This window comes from Gekko japonicus, unplaced genomic scaffold (assembly GCF_001447785.1).
Source record: "Gekko japonicus isolate JY-2015 unplaced genomic scaffold, Gekko_japonicus_V1.1 scaffold291, whole genome shotgun sequence".
NCBI classification, from domain to species: domain Eukaryota; kingdom Metazoa; phylum Chordata; class Lepidosauria; order Squamata; family Gekkonidae; genus Gekko; species Gekko japonicus.
In genome coordinates, this window is record NW_015175978.1 from 125,287 (window position 1) to 136,767 (window position 11,481).

At 54.4% G+C, this 11,481-nt stretch overlaps 1 protein-coding gene across 1 annotated transcript; it reads left to right on the forward strand.

Moving 5' to 3' along the window:
* Positions 1-1,542: 1,542 nt before the first annotated feature.
* Positions 1,543-9,635, forward strand: XKR7 (X-linked Kx blood group related 7). Its single transcript, XM_015426180.1, has 2 exons — positions 1,543-1,723; positions 8,674-9,635. The coding sequence occupies exons 1-2, from the start codon at positions 1,600-1,602 to the stop codon at positions 9,633-9,635; spliced, it is 1,086 nt and encodes a 361-aa protein (XP_015281666.1). The 5' UTR covers positions 1,543-1,599.
* The last annotated feature ends 1,846 nt before the right edge of the window (positions 9,636-11,481 follow it).

The following is an 11,481-nucleotide window of genomic DNA, read 5'->3' on the forward strand; positions in this document are numbered from 1 at the left end:
ACTGCTTTGAGACTCCGAGTGGAGGGTGGGGTATAAATCCAATCGCCTCCTCCTCCTCTCATCCTCGTCCTCCTCTTCCTTCTCCTCCTCTAAAGAGTACTTTCCTTATCACAAACGGCCAGCTTGTCCCGTGTCTTGTGTATGGGAGAAGGAGGGCATTGTCTCTACAGGAGAGACTTGCAGAAACATGCATCTCCATAGAAGGCCATGTGAAGAAAGGGAAAGGACAAAGCGAGAGAGGAGGGGGGTCAGAGGCAATGTTCCCTCTAAGCTGTGGAGTCTTGTGAGCAAAAATTCTACTTTGTGAGCTACTTGCATTAAAGCTGTGAGCGAGCGATTTGGCTACTGCATAAATTAGTCTGCTCTGGAGCCATCCTTCCTGAGCTAAGACAAAAATGTGTGAGCCGGAGGCTAAAAACCTGTGAGCTAGCTCACACTAACTCAGCTTAGAGGGAACACTGGTCAGAGGGCAGCTCCCAGCTCCAACCCCCTCCTCATCTCAGTCGCCCTCCTCTGCAATGTCCTTTCGGAGCTACGGTGACCAGAACTGTAGACAGTCTTCCAAATGAAGCTGCACCGTAGATCTATATCGGGGCATTACAATATCGGTCGTCAGGGGCTGATCAAGGCTCACTGGTGCCCTAAGCACTGACCCATCTTGTTGCCCCCCCTCCTTTCCACACTGACCCAGTCCATTTTAGTCGTTGACCTGTCTGACCAGATATACAATGCAGGTTGCAGCAATACAGAAATGTATTCATATGATCAGTGGTCGTTTCGTAGAAAAAGAGCTAGGGGAACTCATTAGCATAACTCATTAGCATATGCCACACCCCATGACATCACCGGAAGTGTGTCATAAGGCCACACAGCCCGCCCCCAACGGTCCCGGCTGCTGCCGCCGGCCTTGCAGCTCCACTGCCAAGCCCCATGAGGGGCCCGGCGGTGGACCTGCAAGGCCGGTGGGAGTGCAAGGAAGCCCGGCGAAGGCCCTCCCTGGCCCCAGGCAGGCAGGAGTGGGGAGAGGCAGGGAGGAAGCAACCTACCCTCCCTCTTCTCAGTCATGGCCCCCCCCGTACCTCACCCGGGGGGACTGCGATCCCCCACGACCCCCCCCCCAAAATGACCTCTGCATATGATAACACAACATACAGTAAGAACTAAGCCAAGCTTGGGCTACAGAAAGTTCTTTTCGCCCTTTCCCCAACTCTGTGGTGCCCCCTTTGGCCCTGGCGCCCTAAGCACCTGCTTAGTCTGCTTCATGGTTAGTCCGGCCCTATCAGTCGTCACAATACCGGGCTAGTAGCCACTGATAGACGCGTCCTCCACGAATCTGCCTAAGCCCCTTTTAAAGCCACCTGTGCCGGTGCTGGTGGAACTGCCTCCCCGATTGCGAGCCACCCCGGAGGTACGAGCCACGTTGGGCCACGCCGCCAGAGTCCCCGGTCCTGAAGCCCGCGGCAGAGCAGGATTGGGCCCTCTGGGCTCTTCACGGCTGTCTCTTCTCTCCCCCTTCCCCGCAGGTACCTGAGGGCCCTGTACCTGGGGCTCCAGAGCCGCTGGCAGTCGGAGCACCGCCGGCGCCACTTCTACTGGAGGATGATGTTCGAAAGCGCCGACATCAGCATGCTGCGGCTCCTGGAGACGTTCCTCAAGAGCGCCCCCCAGCTGGTGCTGCAGCTGAGCATCATGGTGCAGCAGAGAGACATCCATCCACTGCAAGGTGAGCGGAGCCCAGCGGGAACGCAAGAGAGCTGGCCGGCTGGCTCGGACCCCGGTCTGGCAGCCACCCGGAGAGCCAGTTTGGTGTCGTGGCTAAGTGTGCGGACTCTAATCTGGGAGAACCGGGTTTGATTCCCCCACTCCTCCACTCGCACCTGCTAATGTGACCTTGGGCAAGCCATAGTTCTGATAAGAGAGCCAGTTTGGTGTCGTGGTTAAGTGCGCAGACTCTAATCTGGGAGAACCGGGTTTGATTCCCCCACTCCTCCACTTGCACCTGCTGGATGACCTTGGGCAAGCCATATTTCTGTCAGAGCTGTCCTTGGAAAAGGGCAGTTTCTATCAGAGCTCTCTCAGCCCCGCCTTCCTCACAGGGTGTGTCTGTTGTGGGGAGGGGAAGGGAAAGGAGTTTGTCAGCCGCTCTGAGACTCTGAGTGAGTAAAGGGCGGGGTATAAATCCAATCTCCTCCTCCTCCTCCTCCTCCTCCTCCTCCTCTTCCTCCTCTTCTTCTTCATCTAGACACCCCCGGGAAGCCCCCGTCAGGCAAGACAGTGATGGCCTGCCCCCGTGGTCAATGTTCCCTCTCATTCTCCCCCCCGCCTCACTGAGCAGAGCAGTTCACATACTGACCAGAATATGACTCTTGTTATCTTAAAACCTTCAGCAATTTAAGGAAATAGATGAATTAGTATGAATCATATATGACTTAACATCACGTAAAGCTCCGACTTGTTTAAATTAATAAATCGTTCATTATTAAACGTGTTTCATATTACTAAACATACCGTTGGTTATTTAATACATGCATAGAATACAATTGATACATAGACAGACTGGGGATTTGAAGGAAACTCCGCAATCCCAGAAAAAAACTTCACCATTCCAATGGTCTGAAAAATGTGATTTCTACATGTCCATAAGGAAGAAGAGAAGAAGAGAGAAGAGATTGGATTTATACCCCCTCCCCACAACAGACACCCTGGGAGGTAGGCGGGGCTGAGAGAGCTCTTTCGAGGACTGCCCTTGAGAGAACAGCTCTGAAAGAACTTGTGACTGACCCAAGGTCATCCAGCAGCGGCAAGTGGAGGAGTGGGGAATCAAACCCGGTTCTCCCAGATGAGAGTCCGCACACTTAACCACGACACCAAACTGGTGTACACCAAAACCACTACACCAAAGCAAGTAAATCCAGTCCTTAAGACTTGAGGCAAACCATGAAAAATGAGCTGCGGTCGCAAATCCAGTCCTCAAGGCTTGAAACAAACAATGACGAGCTGCAGTCTTTTATTATTAAACATACCGTTGGTTATTTAATACATGCATGAAATACAATTGATACATAGACAGACTGGGGATTTGAAGAAAACGCCGCAATCCCAGAAAAAAACTTCACCATTCACAATTTAAACCATTTGGAGCTTTACGTGATGTGAAGCCATATATGAGAGCTGTGGTGGCTCAAGTGGTTAAGACGCTGAACTGCAGGCCGAAAGGCTGGTAGTTCAGAAGTTCGAGACCCGAGTGCCACATGACGGAGTGAGCTCCCGTCTCCCAGCTCCTGCCGTTCAAAAGCAAGAAATTGCAAGTAGATAAATAGGTACCACTTCGGTGAGAAGGTTACAGCGTTCCGTGCGCCTTGGTGTTTAGTCATGCCGGCCACATGACCACGGAAACGTCTTCGGACAGCGCTGGCTCTTCAGCTTGGAAATGGAGATGAGCACCGCAACCCTAGAGTCGGAGTCGACTGGCTTTCGAGCAAGGGAAAACTTTACCTTTACCTAAGTCATATATGAGTAATCTTAAAACAGGCAACACACAGGGCAAGATTCTGCGTAGTTCCAGACTGCTGTTGAGCAGGGCTGCCTGCGTCAATGAGAGGCCACTCGGGAGCACAGCTTCGAGGCAACACAGCCCGCGTTCTCCAGCAAAGCCCGCTCTCCCATCTCACCCCACTGCATCCCTGTCCAGACTTCTCCGTGTCCAGAACTCTGGGAGAGGGCCAGCATCGAAAGGGCAACAAAGAATAGTGATGCCACAGAAAAGAGCAAGAGTCCAGGAGCACCTTAAAGAGTAATAAAATTTGTGGCGGGGTAGGAGCTTTTGTGAGTCACGGCTTGCTTCTCTGTCTTCTTGGTGCTTGGGGGCCACAGTGGGAGGGCTTCTGGAGTTCTGGTCCCGCTGGTGGACCTCCTGATGGCACCTGGGTTTTGGCCACTGTGGGACACGGAGTGTTGGACCGGATGGGCCATTGGCCTGACCCAACATAGCTTCTCTTGTGTTCTTATGTTTGGGGCAGGGATGCTCTGTATTCTTGGTGCTTACGGGGACACAGTGGGAGGGCTTCTGGAGTTCTGGTCCTGCTGGTGGACCTCCTGATGGCACCTGGGTTTTGGCCACTGTGGGACATAGAGTGTTGGACTGGATGGGCCATTGGCCTGACCCAACATGGCTTCTCTTGAGTTCTTATGTTTGGGGCAGGGATGCTCTGTATTCTTGGTGCTTGAGGGGACACAGTGGGAGGGCTTCTGGAGTTCTGGTCCCGCTGGTGGACCTCCTGATGGCACCTGGGTTTTGGCCACTGTGTGACACAGAGTGTTGGACTGGATGGGCCACTGGCCAGACCCAACATGGCTTCTCTTGTGTTGTTATGTACTTAGTAGAAGGCAATTTTCTATCTTCATGTCACACCGGTCATTTAAAAAAAAGCCATTTATGTTTGGGTCCATCACAGGCTCCTGTGTAATAAGTTCCAAAGGTTTGTTATAAATTGCACGAACATTCGTGGACTGGTTGCCTGCAACCTTTCATTAACAGACCAGCTGAGAGTCCTTTTCCTCTGCTTCAGGGGGTAGCCAGGTTGATCTGCAGAAGGAGAGCAAGTCCAGTAGCGCCTAAGAGACCAATAAGATCTTCCTCTGTTGCCAGTTTGGTGTAGTGGTTAGGAGCGCAGACTCTAATCTGGGAGAACCGGGTTCGATTCCCCACTCCTCCACTCACACCTGCTGGATGACCTTGGGCAAGCCACAGTTCTGCAAAGAGCTGTCCTTGAAAAAGAGCAGTTTCTGTCAAAGCTCTCTCAGCCCCACCTACCTCCCAGGGTGTCTGTTGTGGGGAGGGGAAGGGAAAGGAGTTTGTAAGCCGCTCTGAGACACCTTTGGGTAGTGAAGGGCAGGGTATGAATCCAATCTCCTCTTCTTCTTCTTCCCTGTTTCCCATCTTTGCTTTAATGAGCTCAGAGGTCATTTCGGGGGGATCGCAGTTCCCCCGGGTGAGGTACGGGGGGTGGGGCACATGACGAAGCCCCGCCCCCTGCTTCCAGCCCTCATTCAGCCAGGAGGAGGCAGGAGAAGAGGGAGGGTAAGTTGCTTCCTCTCTGCCTCTCCCCACCCCTGCCTGCCGGGGGCCAGGGAGGGCCTTCGCGGGGCTTCCTCGCACTCCCGCCGGCCTTGCAGGTCCACCGCCGGGCCCCTCATGGGGCTCGGCAGTGGAGCTGCAAGGCCGGCGGCTGCCGGGACCGTTGGGGGCGGGGTATGAGGCCTTTTGACACACTTCCGGTGATGTCAGGGGGTGTGGCCTTATGACACACTTTCGGTGATGTCAGGGGGTGTGGCCTTATGACACACTTTCGGTGATGTCAGGGGGTGTGGCCTTATGACACACTTTCGGTGATGTCAGGGGGTGTGGCCTTATGACACCGCCGGGCCTTATGCTGTCAGGGGATGTGGCATATGCTAATGAGTTATGCTAATGAGTCCCCCTAGCTCTTTTTCTACGAAACGACCCCTGAATGAGCCACTATCGTGTGTCTCCTCCCTCGCACACATCCCAAAGTAAAACATTTCACAAGGGAAAGACCTGTCACCTGATGCTGTTGTCCTGCCCCCCCCCCTTTCTGCACTTCCACCATCCTTCTCGAGCCCCACTACCTTTTTCTTGACCAGGAATGTCTAGAAAAACAGATACACCAAAAAGCTAAAGGCAGGTGTGATCCTCTTCCTTCCCCTCCCCTTCTCGCAGCGTTTCGGGTTATCTTCATGTCCACTGCCAGGGCTCTTTTTGTCGAAAAAGCCCAGCAGGAACTCATTAGCATAATAGACCACACCCAACAGCAGAAACTCATTCGCATGTTAGGCCACACCCTTGACAGCACAACTCATTAGCACGTTAGGACGCACCCCCATGTTACCAGAAGTTAGGGTTGCCAGCCTCCAGGTGGGGCCTGGGGATCTCCCGCTTTTACCACTGATCCCCAGCCGACAGAGATCAGCTCCCCTGGAGAAAATGGCTGCTTTGAAGGGTGGACTCTGTGGCATTGTACAATGCGGAGGCCCCTCCCCTCGCCAAAACACACCCTCTCCTGGCTCCACCCCCAAAGTCTCCAGGTATTTTCCAACCCAGACTTGGCAACCCTACCAGAAGTGTGGTAATCCAGCCACACGCACCTTTCCCTTCTTATTCTGTTTACCTTGTTTGTGGTCAAATGATTTCCAGGGCTTTTTTTGGAGCGGGAACTCCTTTGCATGTTAGGCCACACACCCCTAATGTAGCCAATCCTAATGAGTGTCTGCAGTTGGGTGTGGCCTATTATGCTAATGAGTTCCTGCTGGGCGTGGCCAACTCAGGAGCCAGCCGGAACTCCGTTCCTGTGCGTTCCTGCCCAAAAATAGCCCTGTCCACTGCTCAGCTTTCCTTCCACTCCTCATCCATCCTGTGTCCTTCATCCATGGGCACAACCTGCCACCCGATGACAACTCCTCATGCTTCCGTCTTCTTTCCCGTCTCCACATCCCTTTCCCCACCTTGTCCCCACCCCCGTTGGCCCTTTGTGCACCGAGAGCTTGCTCCGGAGAATCCGAGGAGTCAAGTTTTAAGGACTGACTTCGCAGTTGCCTGCATTCCCCCTGCACTGGTTTATTCCCCTCCAGTTTATTTATCAGTGGCCCCGTTCACACGCGGAAGTAGCTGCGGGAGAGCCACGGGTGGTGGGTGGATTATTCGAGCGCGATCACACCGCCACATCTGGCAAGTGGAGCGCACCCGCGGCCAACCCGTGGCTTCCCGCGGAAAACCCGGAGTTAAAAACTACCTGCTTCGAAGTACTATCTTCCAGTAAATGCATGGCGCGGGCAGGCGTCTGATTGGAGACGTGCTGGTAGCCCGTCGCATCCAGCAGCCGTCCGCGCCGGGCGCATGCGCACAAATGCAGTCCTGCTGTGTTGCCTCGCTGGTCTGATCGGCTGCTGACGGCCAGAGGGAGCCGCGGGGGAACGTGAGATCATGCTACTGTGCTTGTTTTTTCTCCACAGCTAAAAGTCTTCGTTCCCCTGCGGATTATCCGGCCCGTCTGACCAGGGCCAGTGTATCCTGTATGCATTCTGCATCTACAAGCAAACCCCACATTTTTCAAGTTAACTGGCTGCCAACCCCTCCCTCCCTCCCTCCCTCCTTCCCTCTGTGATTCTACAAAAAGAAATGGGAGGGAGGGGGGAATCCAGGCCCACACATGCAAGACTGACACATTTGGGACCAAAGAATCCCCTAGTCTTTTACAGGGGTCATTTCGTAGAAAAAGAGGTGCAGGAGCTCATTAGCATAACTCATTAGCATAACTTATTTGCATATGCCACACACCCTGACATCACCGGAAGTGTGTCAGAAGGCGACACCCACCGCTCAGGTTCCACTGGACTGTTTTGGATTGCTAGCTGGGGGGAGGAACATGCAGATCTGCCCTCACAGAGGAGGGAGAGCTTGTGCCTGAATAAACCTTGGCCTTAAAGGTGCCACTGGACTGTTTTGGGTTGCTAGCTATCTGGGGGGAGGAACGTGCAGATCTGCCCTCACAGAGAAGGGAGAACTTGTACCTGAAGGCAGGCTGGGGGGGGGGGCTCCGGAACTTATCTGGCTGCTTCTTGCTCCTCGTGTCCCAACTGAGGGCTGCTGGGAGCAGGGGGTGGGGCTTGTTTCATGGGCCCACCCCCTGGGTTCCTTACTGCCGGAGCTCCACTCCTGGGTGCTCCCGCGGGAAATGACCCCTGGTCTTTTATATCTACTGCTTCCTTCTTTTGCTCTCTCTGGCTTTTTAAACGTCTGCCTGAGCGGGAGGACACATCCTCTTTTGTCTTTGGAGAAGGAGGGAAAGAAAACAGAATGGGGAGGGTGTGTCAACATAAAGAGAGAGAGGCAGAGACAGGGGTGGGCAGTGAGCGGCACTTAAATACCCACAGAAACTATTCTAATTTAGAAAGGATTCGCGATTCGAAAGTGGATGAGAACAAAGAATCGCAGCAAAAGGAGTTTTGGTAACTGCGGGGCAACGGTGTGCTGGAAGCGGTCTGAATGCAGATTCCTGTACTTTTTAAACGTCTGCCTGAGCGGGAGGACACATCCTCTTTTGTCTTTGGAGAAGGAGGGAAAGAAAACAGAATGGGGAGGGTGTGTCAACATAAAGAGAGAGAGGCAGAGACAGGGGTGGGCAGTGAGCGGCACTTAAATACCCACAGAAACTATTCTAATTTAGAAAGGATTCGCGATTCGAAAGTGGATGAGAACAAAGAATCGCAGCAAAAGGAGTTTTGGTAACTGCGGGGCAACGGTGTGCTGGAAGCGGTCTGAATGCAGATTCCTGTAAAACAAATGCAGGAACAAGAGAAAGCCCCCCCCAAAAAATGGAAGTAAAAGTGGGAGGGAATGCAGAACGGGAAGAATAGGATGCGCTCAGAAACGGAGGCAAAATACGGTTGCAGAAAGGGCCGTCGTTTCTTTTTCCATCTCTGCCTTCTAATCTTCCTCCTCATCTGCCTTTGTCCTGGTCTTGCCCCCGCCATTGTTCTGCCATCTCTTCCCTCCAGCTCCACCTCTGTTCCTCCTCCCCTCAATCCCTCGCTCGGTAACACCGTTTCTCTCCCCTTAATTCCCTGCCTCCCCTTTTTCTCTTTCTTCTTGAACAGGCCTCTCCGCTTCAGCCTCGTTGGTCTCCCTGGCGTGGACTCTGGCTTCTTACCAGAAGGTGCTGCGGGATTCCCGGGAAGACAAGCTCCCGATGTCCTACAAGGGGGCCGTGGTGCAGATCCTCTGGCACCTCTTCACGATCGCCGCCCGAGCCATCGCCTTCGCCCTCTTCGCCTCCGTGTTCCAGCTCTACTTCGGCATCTTCATCGTCACCCACTGGTGCATCATGACCTTCTGGATCATCCAAGGTGAGACGGATTTCTGCATGTCCAAGTGGGAGGAGATCATCTACAACATGGTGGTCGGCATCATCTACATCTTCTGCTGGTTCAACGTCAAGGAAGGCCGCAGCCGGTGCCGCATGTGCATCTATTACGTCATCACCCTGTCGGAGAACGCCGCCCTCACGGGGCTCTGGTACTGGCAGCGGGACAAACGCGGGTTCCCCGAATCCAACGCCTTAATCATTGTCTGCGTGGTCACCTCCAGCTTCGCCTTAGGGGTTTTCTTCATGTTCATCTACTACTGCCTCTTGCACCCCAACGGAACCATTTTCAGGCCCCAGGACTCAAGCTGCATTTGCAGCGAGGAACGCACGGCCGTCCCCTGTGCCGTGGGGGGCCCCGTGGATGTCATCACCAGCCCGCCGCGCTCTTTACCGAGGACTACAGGGGCCGAGAGGGAGGGGGTGCCTGGAGACCGAGACAGCTGTGTGCCAGTCTTTCAGGTCAGGCCCAGCGTGCCCCCGACCCCCATTGCCCGTGCCCCGCGGACAGAGGGTCCCGTCATTCGCATTGACTTGCCTCGGAAGAAGTATCCTGCCTGGGACGCCCATTTCATTGACAGGCGCCTCCGTAAGACTATCCTGGCACTGGAGTACACCTCTCCGGCGACGCCACGCCTGCAGTACCGCAGCATAGGGGCATCTCAAGAGCTACTGGAATACGAGACCACGGTGTAACGTGGCCAGGAGCTGTGGAGCCCCTGAGTGTGGGCTTCAGGGGCCCTTCCTGAGCCGGGAGGGTTGTTCGGGGCTCTCTGGGCCGTCTTGTGTCGTCTCCAGGGTGAGGTGCTAAAGGCCCGGAGAGCAGCAGGGGCCTCCCATCTCGTGTTAGCAAGTTTGGTTCGCCCTTCCTCCTTCCCGCAGCGCTGAGAACTCCCTCCCTCTGTTGCGCTGGGCCCCTCTTGTACGTGTGAGTGTGCGTGCGTGCGTGGGGACAACTAGCCAGGCCAACTGGTGCTATTTTCCCTCTACAAGCTCACCGTACAGTCTATGCTGAGCTAAAGTTCCCCACCACCACCGCCTCCCCCTCGGGCTGGCCGTGCCGTTCTCTCCTTCTGCCCCCGGAATCCGCATCGTCGACAGGCCCTAAAAAAGGGGACACCCCCTGCCCCGTCCTCCTCCAGATGAAAAGGAGGCCGGGTCCTCTCCTGAAATACCTCACCTGTTACCTGAGCCCAGATAGTCCAGGCCACTGAAAACCACAGATTCTGTTACCTCCGGTCACCGGGGGAAAGGGCTGATAAGACGGGGGGGGGGTAGGGAAGTTACAGAATCTATGTGTGGCAGACTGCGGCATTCGTTGCAGTATCACGTGGTCCCCGGGGGAGCGGCTGTAAGACAAGAAATTAACCTCCATTTGCTGTGTCGCACGTGCCAGTCTCTGTGAGGTCTGGGGTCAGAGGTCTTGGGCACAGACCGAGGGCTACGGGGGCCGGTGGAACACGCAGCTACCGGTTTTCCAAACTGAAGAAAGTGGCTCACGTCTTAGAGCTCTGCTTGGCCAAGTCCGAAGACTTCCTCTGGCCCAAGCGGCCCCTTCTGGGCCCCCTTCGTCGTAGGAAGCCATTTTACGTCCGAGGAAGGCTTCAGACTTGGCTGAATCAGAGAACGCGAGCCCACATTTAGGATTCTCAGAGAGTCCGGGCCATCCCATTCTTCCACCCAACACTGGCTATCATTTCCTGGATTAAAAATGGCTCTGGAGAAGGGGCCTCGAGTCGGGTTGCCAACCACAGGGTGAGGACTGGAGGCTCTCCCGGAATTACAAGTGATCCCTGGACCAATGCTCCCTCTAAGCTGCGGGGTCTTGTGAGCAAAAATTCTACTTTGTGAGCTCCTGGCATTCAAGTTGTGACCGAGAGATTTGGCTGCTGCATAAATTAGTTCGCTCTGGAGCCCTCCTTCCTGAGCTAAGATACAAATGTGTGAGCCGGAAGCTAAAAAACTGTGAGCTAGCTCACACTAACTCAGCTTAGAGGGAACAGTGCCCTGGACTACAGAGGCGAGTTCCGGTTTTGGAGCGGCGGTTTTGGAGGGCGGACTCTAGGGAGGGTAGACTCCCCTCCAACGCTCCCTCTAAGCCGTGGAGTCTGGTGAGCTTTGTGAGCTCCTGGCATTAAAGCTGTGAGCGAGCGATTTGGCTGCTGCATCAATCAGTTTGCTCTGGAGCCCTCCTCCCTGAGCTAAGACAGAAATGTGTGCGCCGGAGGCTAAAAAAACTGTGAGCTGGCTCACACTGACTCGGCTTAGAGGGAACACTGCTCCCCTCCCTTCCCCAAACTCCGCCTTTTCCAGACTCAGCCCCAAATCTCCAGGAATCTCCCAAGCAGTGTTCCCTCTAAGCTGAGTGAGTGTGAGACAGCTCACAGTTTTTTAGCCTCCGGCTCACATATTTTTGTCTTCACTCAGGAAGGAGGGCTCCAGAGCAAACTGATTCATACAGCAGCCAAATCGCTCGCTCACAACTTGAATGCCAGTAGCTCACAAAGTAGAATTTTTGCTCACAAGACTCCACAGCTTAGAG